This window comes from Diadema antillarum, unplaced genomic scaffold (assembly GCF_040938485.1).
Source record: "Diadema antillarum isolate AM-2024a unplaced genomic scaffold, OU_Dant_1.0 scf00000071, whole genome shotgun sequence".
Taxonomy (NCBI): Eukaryota; Metazoa; Echinodermata; class Echinoidea; order Diadematoida; family Diadematidae; genus Diadema; species Diadema antillarum.
This window is the reverse complement of record NW_027270960.1, coordinates 5,340,872-5,361,673: the sequence shown is the minus strand read 5'-3', so window position 1 is coordinate 5,361,673 and position 20,802 is coordinate 5,340,872. Positions and strand designations below refer to the sequence as shown.

The 20,802-nt window shown below is 37.3% G+C and overlaps 1 protein-coding gene across 1 annotated transcript in view; it reads left to right on the top strand.

Annotated features, from left to right (window-relative positions):
- Positions 1–16,099, top strand: part of LOC139716900 (thioredoxin domain-containing protein 3 homolog) — a 43,086-nt gene extending 26,987 nt beyond the window's left edge. Inside the window, exons 17-20 of the mRNA XM_071628423.1 lie at positions 4,431–4,673; positions 10,364–10,462; positions 13,621–13,701; positions 15,953–16,099. Coding sequence (XP_071484524.1) covers positions 4,431–4,673; positions 10,364–10,462; positions 13,621–13,701; positions 15,953–16,080 — 551 coding nt within the window. The 3' untranslated portion in view covers positions 16,081–16,099. The remainder of the gene's footprint in view (positions 1–4,430; positions 4,674–10,363; positions 10,463–13,620; positions 13,702–15,952) is intronic.
- The last annotated feature ends 4,703 nt before the right edge of the window (positions 16,100–20,802 follow it).

Below are 20,802 nucleotides of genomic sequence, written 5' to 3'. Positions count from 1 at the left end.
CAGACCATTCATGAAGCCAGTTTTATTCATCCTGATGGATGAGAAAAGTTGCCATTTTTCTTATCCTTTTTTTTTTCTGTGATGTGGTATCACAAACCATATTCCGCAGATTTGTTTCTTTTTTATTCTTTTTTTTTTTTGCAAACAGACAAAAATATTTTTCCCCCTAAGTGCAGAACTATTTTGTGTACATTTCCTGAAAAAGAAGGATAATAAACAGGGATGTGTTGTGAATCTGACCTCTGAACAAAGTACAAGTACTTATAGAAACAAAAGATGACAAACCTAACCAAGCAGAATGTAACTAATCATTAACCTTGAAATGTGCACAGAGAGTACATTTTGAAATATTTATCCTATGTGCATAGTGTGGATATGTTCTGCCACAAAATCCTGAGCCTTGGGATCACAGCGCATTTTGTATTACTTATTTCACCTTCATATCAAGGATGCATTTTACAAATGTACACATAGAAGCATCTAAAGGAACGTACTACAATTGTAGCATAAAATAAAAGTAATATTTCTTTCATGTTCATTGAATGCATACAAATAGGTCTCTGTAAAACCATTATCATTAGACAACATGACATCTGTAGGCTTATGAATGGTCTAGCCTTGCATGCAATTGTTTTATTTTGTTTATATATTCTGCATGCAGTTGATATCAGTTCTGCTTCTCCATGTAACTATCACTATAAAACATATTCATTACTTATTTCCTACACCCAGGTTGATACTTGTCCAAAATTATATCTAAAGAAAGAGAAAGACTCCAGTAGGGATATTAAATAAATGTGTCTTAGAAAAGAGAATTCAAAGCAATCATCATTTGCTAAGGAAAACAAACATAGAAAAGGTAAAAAAAGGACACCCTTTTAAGTATAAAATATACTAAGTATTACACAGTTCCGGGAAGTGTTAGGTCATTTTCTTCAGGTGTTTTGGGTGGATGATGAAGAGAGCTAATATTCGTTGAATAGAACACTGATTGCAAGTGTCATGTAGAAAAAAAAAAGAATTATAGAAGTTTTTATTTATCATATATTCAAATATTCAGTTCCATCTGTAAAGCTGTAAACTACGGTAATATAATCCACACACATAAAACATACTTTAATAGTGATTCAGTAATTCACTGATCTATCATAGATGTTAAGCAACTAAAGGAAAACATCCATTTTCAAGATTATTTTGATTTCTTTCCCCATTCCTATTAACCATGTGAGCTTCAAAATGAATGATATCAATGCATGCTGTTACCAATATATTGCTCTGCTGTTTGTTCAAGATTTGATCAGTTTTTTTCTATTTATCCCGTTCCATTCCAAACCATCAACATATCTGTCTAACCCAATTGAAACTCTTCTAAATATATATACACAGTCATTTCAATGACTTTCTAATGCTGTTTAACATGAGAATGGGCACAACTTTGCTTTCACTTTCTCAGGAAATTAAATAAATGTAGCTGTTATTACCATTTCTAAAAGTCATTGACATACCACTTTGTCTGGAAAGTTTGTTATTGCACTTTTTTCGTAACTCAACTTGTAGACAATATGACAGTTATGCCTCTATAACGACATTAGTGATGCATTTATAATATGTACAATCTTCTTTTTTTTTTCAATCCGTATAGCTGCATGATCCATGACTATTCTCAGTGTTAGCTGCATGCTTGTTTGTTTGTTCCTTTAGATGATCTTCACATGTTACATTTAGTCTAGACAGGTGCCTGTTGATATCATTGTTATGTCATGTGTTCAACAGGCACAGAGATGAAACACTTTAAATGATGACTGATCCTCCTCCTCATTTTCATCTGTTTATCCTGCTCTTTATAGTTGTACGATGTAGTTCAATTAAAAAATCTTGCAGTCTAAATATTGTTAGTGATAAACAAATTATATATACCACGCATCGGACATAAAAGTATGTGTGCGTAGTAGTCTGGCTTTAAGTAATTTTTGCGAGTTTTAGACGTTGAGATATGCTACATCTAACAGTATTTCTTGTATTTGTAGAAGTCATTGGAAATCTGCCAACATTAAAGGAATAGTACAGTATTGGTGGAGGCAAGGATTAGGCTGTTAACTTTTTATGAGATACCAAGAAACCAGGTATGAAATAGTACAGAGCATATGTTAAGACAAATGCAAAGTTTATTTTATGTAAAATCGGTTTTGAAATGGCTGAGACATCCAAAAACAAAGTAAAATAAAGCGACCATAATAAAAGGTGGGTCCCACCTTTTATTTGGATTGCTCTATTTTGTGTATCTCGGCCATTTCAAAACCAATTTTCATCAAATAAACGTTGAATTCCTCTTGGAATTACATGCTCTTTCATATTTCATAAAAGGTTTCTCATTATCTCACCCAAAAATGTTAGAAACCTGAAGTTAGGTCTCAACCAAAACTATATGATCCCTTTAACCTTGTGACTATAAACTACAAACTATGTGCATATGCAGTCATACCACAGAAAAGACCAATAGTTTAGTGCATGGATAGATGCTCTGGGCACCAGTATAGGTCTATCTTTTCATAACAGTTTGAAATCAGCGTGCAGTGATCTTTGTATCTGTATAGTGTCTTATGATGTTTTAACTAAAGCTTTAATACCTCAAGTCTAAATTCTCAGTAAGTGATGCTTAACCATTAATTACAATGGAATTACAGAGCTTAATGTTTACCAACTTGCTATTATATCTGTGATGCTCACTGTAGATAAACTCACATCTCCCACACAGTATTAAAAAGTGTCAGTGTTTGCGAAGCCCTTCACGGAACAAAGTGCATTTGAAATTTTCAGTCGACACATGTATGACAGAGAGCTGTTTGTTGAAAAGTGTCTGTTTGAATCAAGGCATGCAGTTACTCTCCAAATCAATTCACATGTTAACCCTAACTAGGCCGGGCTATTTAGGTAGATGATAGAGCCAGGGGGCCTAGGCCCCCCCTCCAGATCTCGGCTGTTGACCGCGCAATTGCAACGAAAATTGGCACACACATTGCCTATGATGTAATCTAAAGTACCATGAAGTTAATTTTGTCAAAAATTATCATTTACACTAAATTATGCTAATTTATGCATAATGATGCATGAAATCAGACAATTTGGTATAAATCACTTAATAAAGCTCAAAACAGGCACATTTTTTGTGTCCTTAATAGCAAATGTAAGAGAAAAAAATTGCACAATCAGAAAAAATATTTTTTTTTGAATTTCTTATGTATTTCTTTGTTTTTTCGACTTTATGTTTTTCATTGTTTTTTCAATGAAATTTGTCTGCGACATTGTTCCGAACAAGAAAATATGTTATTAATTGATTTTAATCAATAAAACCCCAAAATAATCATGCTTTTATGAAATTTGCCTGTAAACACAGTTTACATTGAAATTGTACACGAATTCACGTTTCTGATCAATTTTTGGTCTGACATGCACGTGCATATTTCTGCGCAACTTCGGAACCGAGTGCCCTGGCATCGCAAATTTGGTGTCAAAAGATGCGGGAGACTCAAAAGAAAAAAGTCATGAAACGTCGCGGCGATAGCTTCTCGCGATAGCGATACATCGCGCGAAACGTCGAGGGGGGGCCTCGGAGGCCCCCCCCGGCCTAGTTAGGGTTAACATCCACCATTATAGCATGACATGCTCATTGTACCTGTTAGAATTATCTTTCTATTAAATAGTATACCATCTTTATTTTTGAATTGCAGTCAAAGGAGAGGAAGGACAAACTGAAGAAGGTATGAATTTTGTTTTAATTCTTACGCGTGCTCTTGAAAACAAAAATGAAAATGATCTTAAAAGTGGGGATTTTTGCTACTCTGTGATGTAATCATTGATGTATCTAACCATACAATAAAATTTTAATAAAGCTTGCAGTGAGTCAGCTTATTCAAGTCATGTATTCATTTGAAAATGCTTTGATGCCATATGTTTCAAGAGTAGAAAGCTTTCATTAGTTTGAATTTGGTCAAAGTAGTATGAATCTTTTTTATTCATCATCAAGGCCTTGTAGAGTTTTTTTAGAATATTGGCAAAAGTGTGATGCTGCACCAGGATTTGTGTTTCTCTGTTGTTTCCATTTGTCATGAAGTCAAGATTGCTCTGTGTAACGACATACATTTTTTGAAGACGACTTTCAGTGTTCTGAATTATAATCATAATATTTAAAAATTGCATTACTCCATGTAATGTAATTGAAAATGTTTTCTATACGTTGTAGGCCTACATTGCATTTATTCAGTATGAAAATCTTTGTTTTGAAAACACACTAAATAATATTAGACAGTTGTCTTGGTATCAATTTTTTTTCCCAATTGACTAAATTCATATGATTACTAACAAACATCCCATGTGAAATATGATTATTCAAAAAATCACTTCTAACTTCCATGACATGCAAACACAAGCAGACGGTGGTCAGCCAGCAGAGGGAGGTGAACAGCAAGCAGAACAGCCAGCAGCAGAGGGAGGAGAACAACAAACGGAACAGGCTGCCACTGAAGGTGGAGAACAACAGGCAGAACAGGCTGCAGAGGGAGGAGAACAGAAGGCAGAAGAGCCAGCAGAAGGTGGAGAGCAACAGGCAGAACAACAGGCTGAGCAACCTGCAGAGGGAGGAGAACAGAAGACAGAAGAGCAAGCAGCAGAAGGAGGTAATAAACACAAAACAAAAACAGTTGTGTTCCTATCTTATGGCTTGACTCCCCCTGGAAATCCCATAAAGATATACTCCTTTGCCTTTATCAGAAAGGAAGTTCTTCTTTTATTGAAACATATTGTTCACGTCACACCTAAATAAAAACACCCAAATATTGAAAAAATTGAAGTATAATGGACGGCACTTATTTTGAAGGATATGAAACAAAATCATGAAAATTATTGCAGGAAATCCATAGAGTGTAGATCTGTGAATTCAATTCAATTCAATTCAATTCAGTTCAGTTCAATTCAATTCAATTCAATTCAATTCAATTCAATTCAATTCAATTCAATTCAATTCAATTCAATTCAATTCAATTCAATTCAATTCAATTCAATTCAATTCAATTCAATTCAATTCAATTCAATTCAATTCAATTCAATTCAGTTCAATTCAATTCAATTCAACTGAAGGATATTCTGAAGAACTGATTTCAAAGAATTGATTAAGAGAAGAACATTTGATTACTAACATCCAGAAAAATACACATTCCATCATGGCCATCAGAAAATTTAAATATGAATTATTGCATTAATTTGTCCCCTTGTGTCAAGATGGACAACATCTACATTTTACAGATTATCTGTCATCCTAATCTTAACATTTCTTTCTTGGGCAAAATCCTCCTGAGACAGAAAAATCGTAATTAATGAGATGACACAAAAGCAAAGTGTCAATTCAGCAAAATCAGACAATTTTCAGTGACATTGAGACCATTTGACTGTCTGAATAAAACTTATAAGATGAACTCCTTTCTACATCGTAATATTGTCACCATGATCATGTAACATTCCACCCACTTTGCAGCCATTGGTAGCAGTTTCTTGCATGCATGTACAATGCTTCAGTATTTTCTTCACAGGAAGCAGAAACGCACAAAACGTAGTATGTGCCTAAAAGAATGTTCCACTGTGTCTGTGAGAGTGGCTTGCATTGCTTCTTAGCCTTTAGGCTGAGATTATGTATAGTACAAGCTGTATCTGTTCTTTGCAGTTCAGAAGAATTTGTCTTCATTTCCCCTAGCCACCAACTGCATGGAATGAAACAATACCATATGTTGAGTAGATTGCTTCATATTGCTTTTTTTTTCTCTCCATAGTGTGCTTGGCCAGACACAAAAGCCAGACATATGCAGCCAGCATTTGTCTTGTATAAAGACTGCAATAATGTTTAGCTTCATACAGCTCTGTTACACACACTGCTTGCTTTTAAAGAAAGGATCCAGCTGCGAAGACACCATGGCATCTTTTTGGGCTGCTTCATCATTTACTGTGCATTTTTCACCCACACTAGTCATGTGCAAATAAAGAATATCAGCACATAGTGTCTGTATGATGTAGGCACCGTAGAAGAAATGGCTTCTTTTACATTTCAGGATACCAAACGTCATGCAAGAGTGTTTGGTTAATAGAAAAAACACAAACAAACTTAATTTGTTACTCCATTGCTGTTAGATACATATAGTCTGCTTCATTTGCAAGTCATATATTTGATGTCCATGAAAGGTGATTATGTGTCATGTGGCAAAAAGTTCAATAACTTTACACACAAATACTGACAGAATTACATATGAAAATATGACCACTTTGTTTACAGATGATGGCAAAGTAAGTGCCATAAACATTAAAGAAATTTTAAATATGATTTCAATACCCTTACCACTGTAGAACTGGCAAATATTTTGATCTAAAAATTGTCACAAAATATTGTTTGTGGTATGACTATAAATCACCATCCACATCGGAAATCATGGTGGATGCTGAAGGACTTGCAGATGAGGGATGCTGCCATAAGATTCTATGTCCTGCTATGTGATGCAGTTCACGTGACATGCTTATAGTTTGTTCATGTAGCAAAGAGAATATATGTTTCTAGAACACAAAGAGTAGTGAGCTATTTCATCCTCAGAAGTGCAACTGCCCTTCCCAATGGATACCTGCCCAGCACTCTGTCAAACAAAGATTCTTTTTATGAGGCTATGATTGCGATGATCCCCATGTGGTCCCAATCTGACACCCAATGCACATGGTGTACATTGTACATCATATACATGTACATTTTTTTTTCTCACCTGAGTGTTGCACTGTACTAATCTGCACCCTACTGCACAAAGAACCAGCAGCACAGGTTGAGGGCGAAGATGCAGCAGCGACGGAGGGGGAGCAGAAGGCAGAGACTGATGAGAGTCAGGTTCAGGAGGAGCAGGCCACAGAGGGAGAGGCCCAGGAGCAGGCACCAGCCCAGGCTAAAGAAGATGAGACCCAAGAGGGAGGGGATGGGGAGGAGGAGAAGAAGGAGGAAGAGCCAAAGGAGGAGGAGGAGCCAAAGGAGGGGGAGGGCGTGGCTGAGGGCGGGGCTGAGAAAGAGGAGGGGAAGGAGGAGGAGGCAAATGCCGATGGGGGCGGAGCACAGGGGGAAGAGGAGGAGCAGAAAGCGGATGAGGGAGAAGAAGCTGGGAAAGAAGATGAGAAGAAAGCAGAGGAGCAGCAGTCTGAGGAGCAAGGTATCCCCTTTGTAGCCAATGGTGGTGGTGGTTGATCAAAATCATGGAACATTCTTCTTTTGGCCATTCTGTTCAGGACTTCATCTTTGTTCATTTAGAGTATACCCTTACCTGTTTCACTTTCAAAAACTTTCCTGGCTTGGTTCTTCAGTGGAGTCTTTGTTTTGACAATCTTGCAGCTAGCATTTGACACAATGCACACTTTTGAATAATCTTTAGCTTCTTTCTATGTCATTTCTTTTTCTTTTTTTTCCCTGAAGACATGACAAGATTTTTGGTGTTTCCTTTATTTTTTCCTTTTTGTTTCTTTATTGCCTTTTTCTCACTAACACCTTCACCATGCCTCTATAGATCAGTTGAAACTAGTTTTTTTTGGTCGGCTTTCGCAGTGCAAAAAAGTCATTCTTAACACTGCATGCGGGATTTGTACTGGAGGATACTTATATCTATAAGTTATGATTGGATTTGTTTAAAGATTGTACGCTATCCATTACTAGGGGCATGATAGCCTTTGTTTGTTTTTCATTCTTTACTTCTTATTTTGCCTTTTTATGCTGCAACTTTTTTTTTTTAGTATATGCCCATCATTCCATTTTTTTTTTTTGCTCATTCTTCCATTGATGCATATTTCATTTTGATGATTGTAAGTTCATTAACAATATTGAGCTCTCATTGCTCAATATTGATGGAATAATCATATTCATTGATGACACATGACACCTATGCCTAAAGTCATGTCTAACTTTTAATACTGCATGCTTTCTTACTTTGCTTTTGTATCACCACTGTCAACAGTTAATTGCCATCAGTCATGTTTGTATTTATTTCATGAATTTTATTGTGACATTGTACCCATTTCTCACCGATTTTTCCCTCTTTTTTTGGTTGCCAATGTGTTTGTTTGTTTGCTTGTTTGCTTGTTTGTCTGTTCTGGTACAGCATTTCATTCATCTATGTTTTTGTATACTATGTTTTTGCTTTATTCACTGCCTGTGCTTGCAACAATTTGTGCATCATTCAATATTCAAGATTCTTTTTTTGTTGTCTGATAAAATGCAGAAATTCGCCCTCCACTGTGAATAGATTGCAGTCTAATCCCTGGAAACACTCATTATTTTCCCTTATCATACAGTAACCAATAGTGGCTATTCAAAAATTAATACTATCACATACGTTACCATAGAGTGGATATTGCATGATAGCTTTCTGAAAGGTTATGTAATAAGCCCAAAAATTGTTATAATAATATGGCAGATAGTCAACAGTATCCTATGTCACACATCAGACATTTTTATTTGCACCTCATCATACGTAGATGTAATTTGGATCGTTCTTTTGAGAGACAGACTGTTCGTGCAAGTTTTTTTTTCCCCATAACAATCTCATTTAAAAGAAAACATCAAACTGGTTGTAGTGTATATTGTGAATCTTCGAAAGATATAGGTTTTTGCAATTTTAGACCTGCTCAAACAAGGGCAGAGTGATTTCTTATGGTATGTTTTTTGTTTGTTTCAATTGCGTGTGTTAAATTTGTATTCTCTGTTAATAGTGTTATTCAGCATTTTTGTTTGTTTTAATGATGCATCAATAAACACATTTTGCAAGGACCCTGCGGCATTTAACAAGAGAAAGGGGACTGCATAAAGTTGGACTATGATGCCATTAGTCAGTGAATGTGACATCTTTTATGCAAAAAAAAAGAAGAAGTTAGTATTGATGATTCAATTCCTCAATGAATGTTAAAACTTTTTCTGTTATTTTCACCATTTCTTACATTGAATCCTCATCCTCTATTCCTGTCATATATATTTGCATGTATCCAACTCTCCAAATACAATATTTTCTATGGAGACTACTACATGATCATTTTTCATAACACTTGTTTAATCTTTGAGGGAAAGAGCTTTATGTGCTAGTGTATGTGTATGTCTTCTTTCAGGCTCATATGCAAGGAAAATTGCTAATTTGAATAGGCAATGTTGCTCATGTGCAAACTAAAACTAGTTCAGTGTTAGCTTCAGCTGACCTGCTTTTTTCTTCTTGAACTCCTTCAATGGTTATTATATAGATGATGACTGGCGGGGGAGGGAACATACTGAATGTTCCACCCGAAGGGTTTGAAATGCTATTGAGGGTGGAACATTTGGTACATGTTCCCGACAACAAAAGTCATCATCTGTTAGATTATATGGGTTAGTCAAATACGTCAAATACATCAACGTCAACTACCAGAACAACGCACTCAATCGCTCGCTCGCGCAGAGCCAAATTCACTATGCGCGCGCGGTCCTAACCTAGGCCTTCTGTCATTTGTTACGTGAAAATGTTTTCCCATGGGAGAACATTACAAAAATGTTCGCCCATGGGCAAACATAACGAATGTCCCTCCATCACATGACTGTGTTTAGCCAATCACTTACCGGTATTTGACTAACCCATTTAATATGCTGTTATGTGTGATTTTGTATTTGATGTACGTATTCTGCAGAGAAATATATTCAGTTTTGAAACAGTGAATGCTAATGATATAATGTCTCATTTAGAAGTCAAGTCAGGGCATGAATGACCACCTAGTAGTCTTTTTCTCTGAGACTAATCATACAAAAAGGATAGTGCTTGATGCATCAATTGGAAAAAAAAAACCAAACCAACAAGATCAACCTTTATACAACTTCTTGTGTGACATGTCAGCAATGTATTAGCATTAACACAATAAGTGTTATGTGACTCATTTCTTGAATGTTTTTCAAAGAATTATGAAGTTTAGGCATTACTCTTGAGCATATCCAAAAGTGCTAACAGAAGAAGAATAAAAAAGAATAATATCTTTGCTCAGATAGTCTCAATCATTATATGATTGAATATGGAGTTTACATTTTGTATTATTGTGCACATTACAAGGCAGATATTGATAAATTTATTACTTGTATTTTTAACTTCTGCTTTCTGCTGCTATGTCCTCAGTAATCTCATGTTTGTCAAAGTATATGGCTCTATAATTCATAAAGATTGAAAATACTGGTTTGGGAAATATGAAACAGCTACTGAAACTATGTTGCCTAAATAATAGTGAAGTCACACAACGTGGTCAGATGAGGTTCAGTTGCTCTAATGGCTGCTCTAAAATATTTTTATCCCAGAAGCAGCAACAGCAGAAGCCCCGGCTGAAGATGCCGCACCTGCTGCAGAGGAAACGGCGCCCTCTACGGAAGAAGCAGCACCAGAAGCAGCTGCGGAGGGTGAGAGAATTCACTAATCAGCGACTCAGCATGGTTGCCTAACCTGGCAATTAGCTCATCCATCAACGCCATTCCACCAACTTAACTTACTAACTTAACTCATGTCATTACATTTGTGTGTATGCATTTAGAAAAGATCTACATGTCTAAGTATAACTATATGTAATACACTTGTATTGCATTTTAACATGCCAATTAACATATCATAGTAGTCGACAACTAATTGTTTCCATTTTTTTGCTTTGTCATTGTCTTGTCAATTCAAAATGATTTACCAAAATTGCATGGATTTTGATGAGCTCGTACATCAACTTTCAACATGACCATAGTATCGTCATGTTCTTATATAATGGCTGCATACTATTTCCAGAGTTCACTCTCTGATTTTTCTGTCATACATATGTACTAATTGATTACCATTTATTTTCTTATCTCCATTGTTTAGAGGATTTTTATGATAGTAAACATTCAAATAAGATCATATTTGCTTTAATGCCTCATGCATCATGACACTAATTAATGTTCAATAGCATTCATCTGCTACATGTTCTTCCCTTTGTTTCATCTTTCACACAATTTAATTACTTACATTTTCCTAAATCAATGCTGATTTCATCTTTAACATTGCTCATTGTATTGTCATGCAATGTACATGATGTAATTGATATCATTCTTCTTGTTTCCATTCCTTGTTCTTTTCCATTACTTTTTTGATAATTCCTATTTCTGAAATGATTCTATTCATTGCATTGATTTAGACAGGTATCATTTTAGAGGAGATTCTTAAATAAACGTACTTATGTGACCCGCTACAACAAAAGGATCCAAAAGTCGGGGGAGGACAATTTTCTGAAAATGGCATGACATTATTCCCTTACTCTTGTACTTTAATTTCATATATCATAGCACAACTCTTAAAAGAACTCGGTTGCGGAGATATCGATTTTATTAGCGCATGTCAAGTGGTTGTGGAAATCAGAGTTTCAAGAAAAACGTGTTCAAAGTTTTCCTTCCAACGCTATCATGATCAAGGGGAGGCGAGACAGTTTTTAACGCTTGACAATAGAAGGTATGCTCGTAGCGACCTCCGAAATGTTCATTCAAGCTTAGCACCAGCGGTCTACACACGACCAATCAGTAATCAGGATGCCACGCACTGACCAATAAGACCACTCCCTCGTTGCTAGGGGTGGAGTCTAGCTGCCGCACTAAATCCAAATCTTCGGACACGATTCTGTTACGCTGAAAGTCGGAAAATCATGGCCCAGAAAAACGCTGATTTCTTGCCTTTCCTTTGATCATTTAGCTTCGAAATTTCGGCAGATGGTAGACAACACATTAGACTACAAAATCATGCCGAAAACTGAAATCCGATTGTTTTGACCAAGTTTGATGATGTGACTTCAAACTCGATTTTCTCGGCTCAGCTGTCAGCAACTTTAGGATCCTTTTGTTGTAGCGGGTCACATATGTTGAAGATGAATATTAAAAAAACTAAAGATATAACACAAAGTCTATCCTAAAGAAATTATAGTATTCTCATCATTCATATGAAGAAATATATGTATTTTTGGTGCAAGATTTAATGCATTTTAGCTGGTGGTGGCTTGTATTTACCAAGTACGCTACCTTCATCTCATCTGACTTTTGTCTTGCCATGCAGGAAAACATGTTCATTTTCGCAGCTTCATCATGTAACACTGTTCTTAATGCTAACCACTGTTTTTGTCATCCATGTTATTATCACTCGCTGGACAATAACTTCTGCTCCTAACTTCACATGTACAATGTATGTGCAATATGGGAGTGGAAGCATGATAGTAATCTATCATATTTCCCCCCCCCCCCCATCATTTTGTGAAGAATGTTTTCATTGGTGTGTGCGAAAGAGTGTCTTGTAACATCTTTGCGATTTTATTCACAGCAACTGTTGAGTGTGCAATTTAAGCATTCAATACCGTCAAATTCAATTTATTTTAATGTTGTGGTACAGATGTTTTGTCTTTGGGTGACACTAACAGATCACAACAACAGGAGAATCATGCTTGAAAATCAACTTTGCTAATGATAATTGAAATGACACTTTGTATCGATGGATTCAACAAGATTAAGGCAGTGTTCAGTTTAGATGTTTTATTGCCTGATTTTTCTGTTGATTGAAACCCATTTTGTTGTTATGGAGATTTGGATGTTTTTATTTACATGTATCAACCTCATAATGGTTCCTATAGGGATGCAAAGCCCATAATGTTTTCACAGACATCACATAACAAATAGGTTGACAAATTTCAAGGAGGAAATCATTAAGAGGAAGGTTCTGATTTGTGCATGAGTGTTTTCACAATCACACATATTCTTACAAACTGTCCATGTCAATTTATCATGCTTATTCCAACTCACTTTTGATCTTCACGTGCATTTCATGCACACCATAAATGTAGCTTTCAAAGATTGCGTGTTGCCCAATGCAATATTTTCTGTTATAGTTGTCTTCTCTATAAGGCATCGTGAATGGATATCTAAGTCGCTATCCACCAGCATCATGTATATATTCCCATCACATCGCACAAGAAAGAGTTACAATGCCCATTGTATGGCATAGATTACACAGAGAGCCATGTTTAGCACAGTTTTAGAGTAAATTGCATGCCCTTCTTTCTCACGTACACATAGATGAATGATTGACTCTGAAAGTGCTTTAGATTAAACCCTGGCCCCGTATTTGCTCTGCCAAATAAAGTACTCTGTCAGATGTCATTTTTTATGCCTCCGCCACAAAGTGGTGCGGGAGGCATATGTTTTTCTTTACAACAACAATAGCAACTAACAGTGCTATCTTTTGTTTTAATGTTGTTGTTTTCTACCTTGTCCAAATGAATCCAAAGATGTTTTGTTAACCCGTTTCATACTGAATTATGAAATCGCCATAGACTTAACAGGCTACCAGGTTCCTGAATCAAACAACACACCACCAACCCAAGGAAACCTGAAGAGTATGAGTGATGTACATGTATGAAGCAAATACACTGTCATGTCTTCTGTCCAGAAATGGCAATACACAGGGTGGATTTGGGGGGAATTTTGATTTACTTAATATAAGCAGTGCTAATCTGTTTTCTTTTTTTTTTAAACTTTTTTCTTGTGTTTTCAAATTCCAGAGCCAGCAGCAGCTGAAGCCGAGCAGACTCAAGAAGGCGAGAAGACAGAGGAGGCTGCTCAAGAAGCTGAACAAACCACAGGTTAGTTGAGCCTCATCACCTTCAGCAAAATATTCAATTCAATTCACTAGTTTATTCATTCCCCCCCCCCCCTCTTAAAAAAAAATGAAACAAAAAAAGGACTTTCATCCAGCTGGGAAGGACAGATCATTGAACACAATATAAAATGTATACCTGAGTACATGCAGTATTATAACACACAAAAAAAAAAGAGGAATATTCAAAGTACATGTACTTATTAATTAGTAATTCATTGTACTCGATGATATTCACGGTTCTCATTAATCATGTAATCATGTAATGATGACAATGATATCGATAACTTGTTGGTTTCTGATTCATTGAGATCAAAAGACACTTTTCTGAATTATTCGAACTTTAACACCCAGAGGATTTTTTTTTTTCACTTTTGTTCATGCATACACATTAGATATTAAATTTGATTTGCTAAATATTCAGTGTGTCAGATTGATTTATACTCAAGCTGTCTACAAAGAGACAGCCCTCCGTTAGAACAAAATAAGCAGGCAGGCGAGCAAACAAGCAAGCACACAAGCAAACTAGCAAATGACAAAATCAAAACAAGAACTGCTTAGCCTACTACGGCATTGACTGTGCCATTTTGGGGGTGTACTCAAGTAGGAATAGAGTTGAATATACTGGAGAGTGCATAAGGTGCATTGTGTTCATTTGCAACAGCTGTACGATTAATTCTCTGATTGCCTGGAAATGAGCCTAGGCAGAGATGCCTGTGGCCACTTGTGGTTATGTGCTGAGGAAGGAATGAAGTCTTGTTAACAAGAAGTGATGGAATTTAGCATAATGAAGTGAGGAAATGTTCGAAATGTACACAAAAAAAAAGAGAGGAAAAAAAAAAACATGACAGAGTTCTTGAATATGAGGGTTAAACACATTGGAAAAGGGCAAGCGGGGGTTAACAGAGGAAGATATGGAATGAAAAGGATAGTAGAATACTGCAGAACTCTCAACCATTCTGAAGTTGGAGGAAAGAATCTGAATTTTGATCATTCCCAGGTCTTGTTTCATTAGGAGTTTCCAATTTTTCTTGATGCTTTTACTGCACACTCGTGTGGGAATTGCTCTTTTTTTCCTACTTATGAGCCAAATCATCCATATTTTTCTGTCAGAAAGGCTTGGAGTTCTGAATACTGTACACTTAGAAGACCTTACCTAGCATGAAATTTTAGGTGCAGAGAAAGATAGAAAGGTGGATAGGTGGAAGGATGGATGGATGGATTTGATACAGTGCTCTCCCGTTATGACGAAGTCCTTGGGACCAGCAGTTTTCTTTCGTTATGTGGAAATTTTGCTAGAGCTTAACAGTCAAACACGCAAAGATATATATAGATGACAATTTTAGGACATGAATTTTTAACTTCGTTGTAACAAGAATGTCATTATAACCATGTTCGTTAAAACCGGAATGCACTTTACATGAAAGATAGGAAGATTAATTGATCAAATAGACAGACCAACAGACAGACTTTTGATAGCTATTTTTCTGTTTGTAGATGTGTGAAAACTTTCTTCTCGTAAATAGGAAGATTAATTGATCAAATAGACAGACCAACAGACAGACTTTTGATAGCTATTTTTCTGTTTGTAGATGTGTGAAAACTTTCTTCTCGTAAATAGGAAGTAAACATTTTGATACACCTTACCCTGGGAATGAAATGCCTATAGTTTTTTTTTGTGCTTGCCGACTGTCTGTATTTGATAGGGACATTCCTGATTTTCACCAATTGAAAGTGCCATCTTTTGACTTTCTTTACAGTTTTGTCCCTATTTTTTCTCAAAATTTGTATGTAATAATGTATAGGAAGTTCAAGGATGTCCCTATTTCTTAGTTTGGAAGGTTGGCAAGTATGGAGTTGTCAAAATCCTAAAAATCAGAAAATATATATTTCTCAAAATCACTTTTCAATCAACTCTTCATCAACTTGACAGAGGACGGTGGAATTGTCTTTTCAGTAGTAGTACACATGAAGGCCAAATGATGTTGCTTTGTAGACAGAGGAAAATCCAAATCAATGCTATTTTCCTGTGCTTGAAATGAGATTAAGATGTACAGCTCAGCAGGGCTCAAGAAGATCTGTTTTGACGAGGGCTTACAATTGCCAAATATCACCCTACGTCTGTATTATTCGCAGATAAATATGTCTGCCCCCGCACTTCACTTCTAAACATGGTCATCGTCGTACGTCAAAACAATATCGGTTGAGCTGTTTATTTTGATTGCTCTCTCCCACAGATGCACCTGCTGCTGCCGCCGCTGCGGAGGAAACCCCAGCGGAGGGGGACGGAGACGCTAAGCCCGAGGGTGGGGGAGAGGAGACCAAAGCCGAGGAGACCCCACCAGCAGAGGGCGGAGAAGCCTAGTGGATGGACTCTTAATGTAATGGAGGGGTGAGAGAGCTACCTTTAGGGGTGTGAATGTTTGCCCTTCTGCTTGACATACCCACTTCGGAAACATTTCTTGGACATGCCTGCCATACATGCTTTGGCCAACAGTTTCTTTTTTTCTTTTTAAGTGTGTGTATTTTAGCCTTATACACTCCATTCTGCTTGCTGATGAAGACAGTGGTTCTATATGAAATCTTCCTTCTTTCACCCGTACTTTGTATACTTTTGTACAGATATCTCTCAAAAATCAATCTGTTGTTCATGCAGAGATTTTTCTGTAGTATGTCAATGTACTATGTTTTGAACGACTGGTATGCTGTAATATCTGAATGCTATGTTTAATGATGTATGTTTTCTGTCTGCAGACAGTGTATGATGTCTATTTAAAGGCACCGTCTTAGAATTCACTTTCTGCTCTACAGAATTTTGCTAGCATATCAAATATCTATCCGATATATCACCTTGCAATTCAATCCAAAGACACTTAAGTCTTGGTGGCTCAATGAAAGGAAAAGGTTTTCAACCCGTGCCGATTTTGCAATAATCTCCAAAGGAGATTCCGAGGTTCCTGTTTAGTACATGCTGGGAGCATGGAAGCGGGAGCGAGGATTAAAGTTGCAAAGGCCGTGTTGATTTGCCGACGAAATCCAATCCCTGTGAAATTTCAACAAAATGGATGTGCTCCCCTCCTGCAATAGCACCTGCAGGTTCATTGGAGGGGTGACATTTGGGGGTATTATCACCAGGAAATGGGTGGCAGACAAAGTCCTGGAGGGTGATAAAGCAGTGATTTCCCCCCTCTCCCAAAAGTTTTACACTGGCTATTGTGCTGGGCACAATATCTTACAAATAAAGCTGATTCATTCCTTTGTATTCGATCACCTACTCGGGTTTGAGCTAGATATGTAGTACTCAACAGTAGCCAAGTATGCCATTCATGTTCAAATCATTAGCAAGGGTTCCGATAACGTGCACGAAAGCTGCACCATAGGATCAGCATTTTAGGGGTGGGGTTTCTTGAGCACTGCCAAAGCTTGTAAATATAAAGTTATTCATTCGGTGTCTGTGTCTAGTACATATGTTGATCATGTGGAAGCACAGTACTGATGAGAAAGCTTGGAATGTGACTTAAGAGCTCAGACCCATCTTGCAAAAACACCCGTTCATATGTCCCACACCTCATGTCCGTCCTTTTTTACTGCAGTTGCTATTCTATGAAATGCAGGTAATGTGCTTGTTAATTATGTTATTATTATGTACATGCTGGAAGGTGAAGTAAATGTATAAAGTTATTAATAAAAAAAAAAGAAAATAAAAAAGCTGATTTATGTACTTGCATTAAAACGTCCTTTCATTGAGTGTGCTTCAGAAAATCCCCAAGAAATTGATATTTTCATAAGACTCCATAGAAATGGTCAATACTTTCAGAATATAATGAGAGCATTGCTTGCACTGCTATATCATAGCTGAAAACAAAGAGACAAAAAGATGTACAAGCAAAAATGATGATATTCAAATTCATGAAATTCTTCCTTCGAGGTGTTTTTATTGCAACTGATTGACAAATTGCCCTACATCGATGTACATTGATGTAGGGCAATTTGTCAATCAGTTGCAATAAATATGATGATAGTAACCCGTAGTTCTGAAGTTATGAGATCTTTTTATCCGGTCAGGTGCCAGGGAGTAGTTTGAAAGATGAGTGAGGATACATACAAGTCATCTTTTGTACTCCAAATGGAGAGACAAGAACAGTTTTAATCAAGGATCATGATAAATCATTAAACACACACAAACAAAAGAAAACATGAAGTTAGACATCACCTACCGGACAGGGGAATTTGACACATTTCATTTTGTGTAAGTTGATGATATAGTGGAACAAAAGAAAAAAAACACCCAAACCTTTAACAAATCTGGAAATGCATGTTAAATGAATGTCATGCAGAGAGGAAGAGAGAAAGAGCTACATAATGGAGGAGAGAGAGGGAGAGGGGAGAAAGATACATGTACATAATGGAAGAGAGAAAGAGAGGGAGAAAAAGATACATACTGTATTGGAAGAGAAAGAGATACACCGTAGAAAGAGATACATAGTGGAAGAAAGATACAGAGAAAATATTCTGAAGGCATTGCACAATGCTTTAATCAACAGGATGTAGTATACAAACTGAATGAAAAAAAAAGTAAACACATCCAGAAAAAAACAAACAAAAGGAATAGGTGAATGTGATGCAGAGTGGAAGAAACATATAAGAGAAGAGAGAGAGAGAAAGAGCTACATAATGGAGGATAGAGAGAGAGAGGGAGAAAGATATACATACTGCTGGAAGAGAAAGAGATACACTGTAGAAAGAGATACATAGTGGAAGAAAGATACAGAGAAAATATTCTGAAGGCATTGCACACAGTGCTTGAACAGAATGTAGTATACAAACTTAAAGAAAAATAGAATGTATTTGAGACCAACTGCCAAGAAGCATCAGAGAGGCCATTACATCCTATCAACTTATCTTAATACAAAATGTGTGGGCGGAGCAAAAAAGGCAATATGTTGGTAGCACCCATCTTTCCGGTATCACTGTTATAATGTCAACAAGGAAATATGTGGGTGAGGCATAGGATGTACATACAGTAGTGATGCCAGTTCTGGACTCTCATGGGGTAAAAAGGAAAAAAAATGGTGGTCCTGTATAAAGACTGTATGTCAGAATCCTGGAGAAAATGGGCTAATGGTATACAAAGAATCCAAGTTTTATCCTTTTGTTTTTTATTGAAGAACAGTTTGACTGTGCAGTTATATAATTTGCGAGTGTATGGTATTTGAACTGGGTTTTATAATGTGCAGATATCTCCTTCCCCCTCCCCTTTCCCCGTCACTTATCAGGAAGACTCCTGATTTGTGGTAAGCGGCTGAAGGATAAGGAGAGGTGTGAGATGGATAATGAGAAAGGCTAACATATGATTTAAAGGGAAGACGTGTGGAAGATCAGCTGTTAGGGGTGGAAAGGGGTGAAGGAAGGGGTGATAAAGTGGGTTAGAGAGGGGGGTAGGATGGGACATATGGGGGTATAGAAGGTAGAGGTGATGAGAGAGCTTTAGGATGGGTACAACTGGGGACTGAGAAAGGGCATAGAGTAGAAGTGGGAGGGGTTGAGAGAAAACATTCCGAAGGGGTGCAGGATGGGCAATGGGTAGGGATGTTAAAAAAGGAGGGGGGGGGGGGAGGGGAGAAAGGGGTGTATAATGGGTAATGTGAGATGTAGGAGAGGTATCAAAGAGACGGTGTACAATAGATGGTAGAAGAGGTGGAAAGAGTTAAAAGAGGGGTGGCAGAGGGTATTTAGAAAGATTGAGAGTAGGGTGGAATGGACAGGGTGGAGGATGCATGATGGAAGCATTGTGTCATGGTGGAATAAAAGAGAGGGTATGTCAGATGGATGATTTTTTAAAAGTTGGTTCCTGAACCAAGAATATAAGTACTTCAGAATCTTGAGGGAGGGTGGGGGGGGGGGGGGGGGGGGGGAGGGAGGAGGGAGGAGGAGGTGAGGGGAGGAGGTACAAATTTATAGTGAAAAAGAGATCTAGGATGGGTCGTGGGGAGGGGTGTGGTGTTTAATGAGAGGGATGAAGAAGACTGAACTATTGGGCGATCAGGGAGACGAGTCAAAATGTTAACCGCAGAGAAGCCTCGCCAGACTGGAGATAAACCACATGATAATTGACAACTTCCAGACCGATCTGGGATTTCTAGGTCTACCCCCCAATTGCGACGTGTCGATAGATCTCTCGGAGTGGAACGATCCTCCTCCCTCGTATTCCCAGTGGAATAGCATTCCCACCGACATTACAGCATGCCCCCTCTGCATCTACCTAGCAAAATATGTTTTTATATTGCAAGAATGACACAGTTCTAAAGTACTGTATACTTCATGCACGTTGCTTGTGAACTGCAGCAATCAGAACTATTTTTGCTGTGCCCATCTCCAGTGATCATTGTCTGTCAACACTCTGCTTTTCAATGAGGATGCTGCCCACCCTTTGTTGAGTAGTCCGGTTGAATCGTCTCCATGTCGCGCTCAGGAGTTCAATAGCAGTGTTGCCATAGAAACAAAATGACAAAAAATGTCTACTCTGAGCATGTAAAAACAAAAACACACACATATCAAATTACAAATACAGTCGTTCATTTCCACGGTTTTGGCATTGACTTTAAAACTGGAATGCCACAATGTTTTTTGACTGTGCATTGAAGCAATTGTCTCTTCACATTGAGGGGTAGTGGCTCACCCTTATTCAATTAACAAAGTCAATATGTCTAGATGCTGAAATTTTTTTTTCTTCTTTACTACCCAACCCCTGTTGGACAGGGAGTAGTACAATCTCTTTCTCTTTGTCTCTTTCTTCACCCTCTCAGATTAATTTCAATACACATCTGTATGATGCTGCACATAACAAATTCCCTTTAAGTTTTTTTTTCTTTTTCCCTCTACTTCTCTATTAAAGTAATCTCTCTTCTTCATTCTTGAAGAATCCTTTAGAATATTTTTGCCATAAACTCCTACATATTTTCTGCATTCTTCCTCCACTATCTATTCTGCAGTCTTTCTTTGGTCTTAATTTATCCCCTCTCCTCTCCTCTCCTCTCCTCTATTCCCCTTGCCCATCTCTCCCTCTCTCCCTACCTTTTTTCTTCCC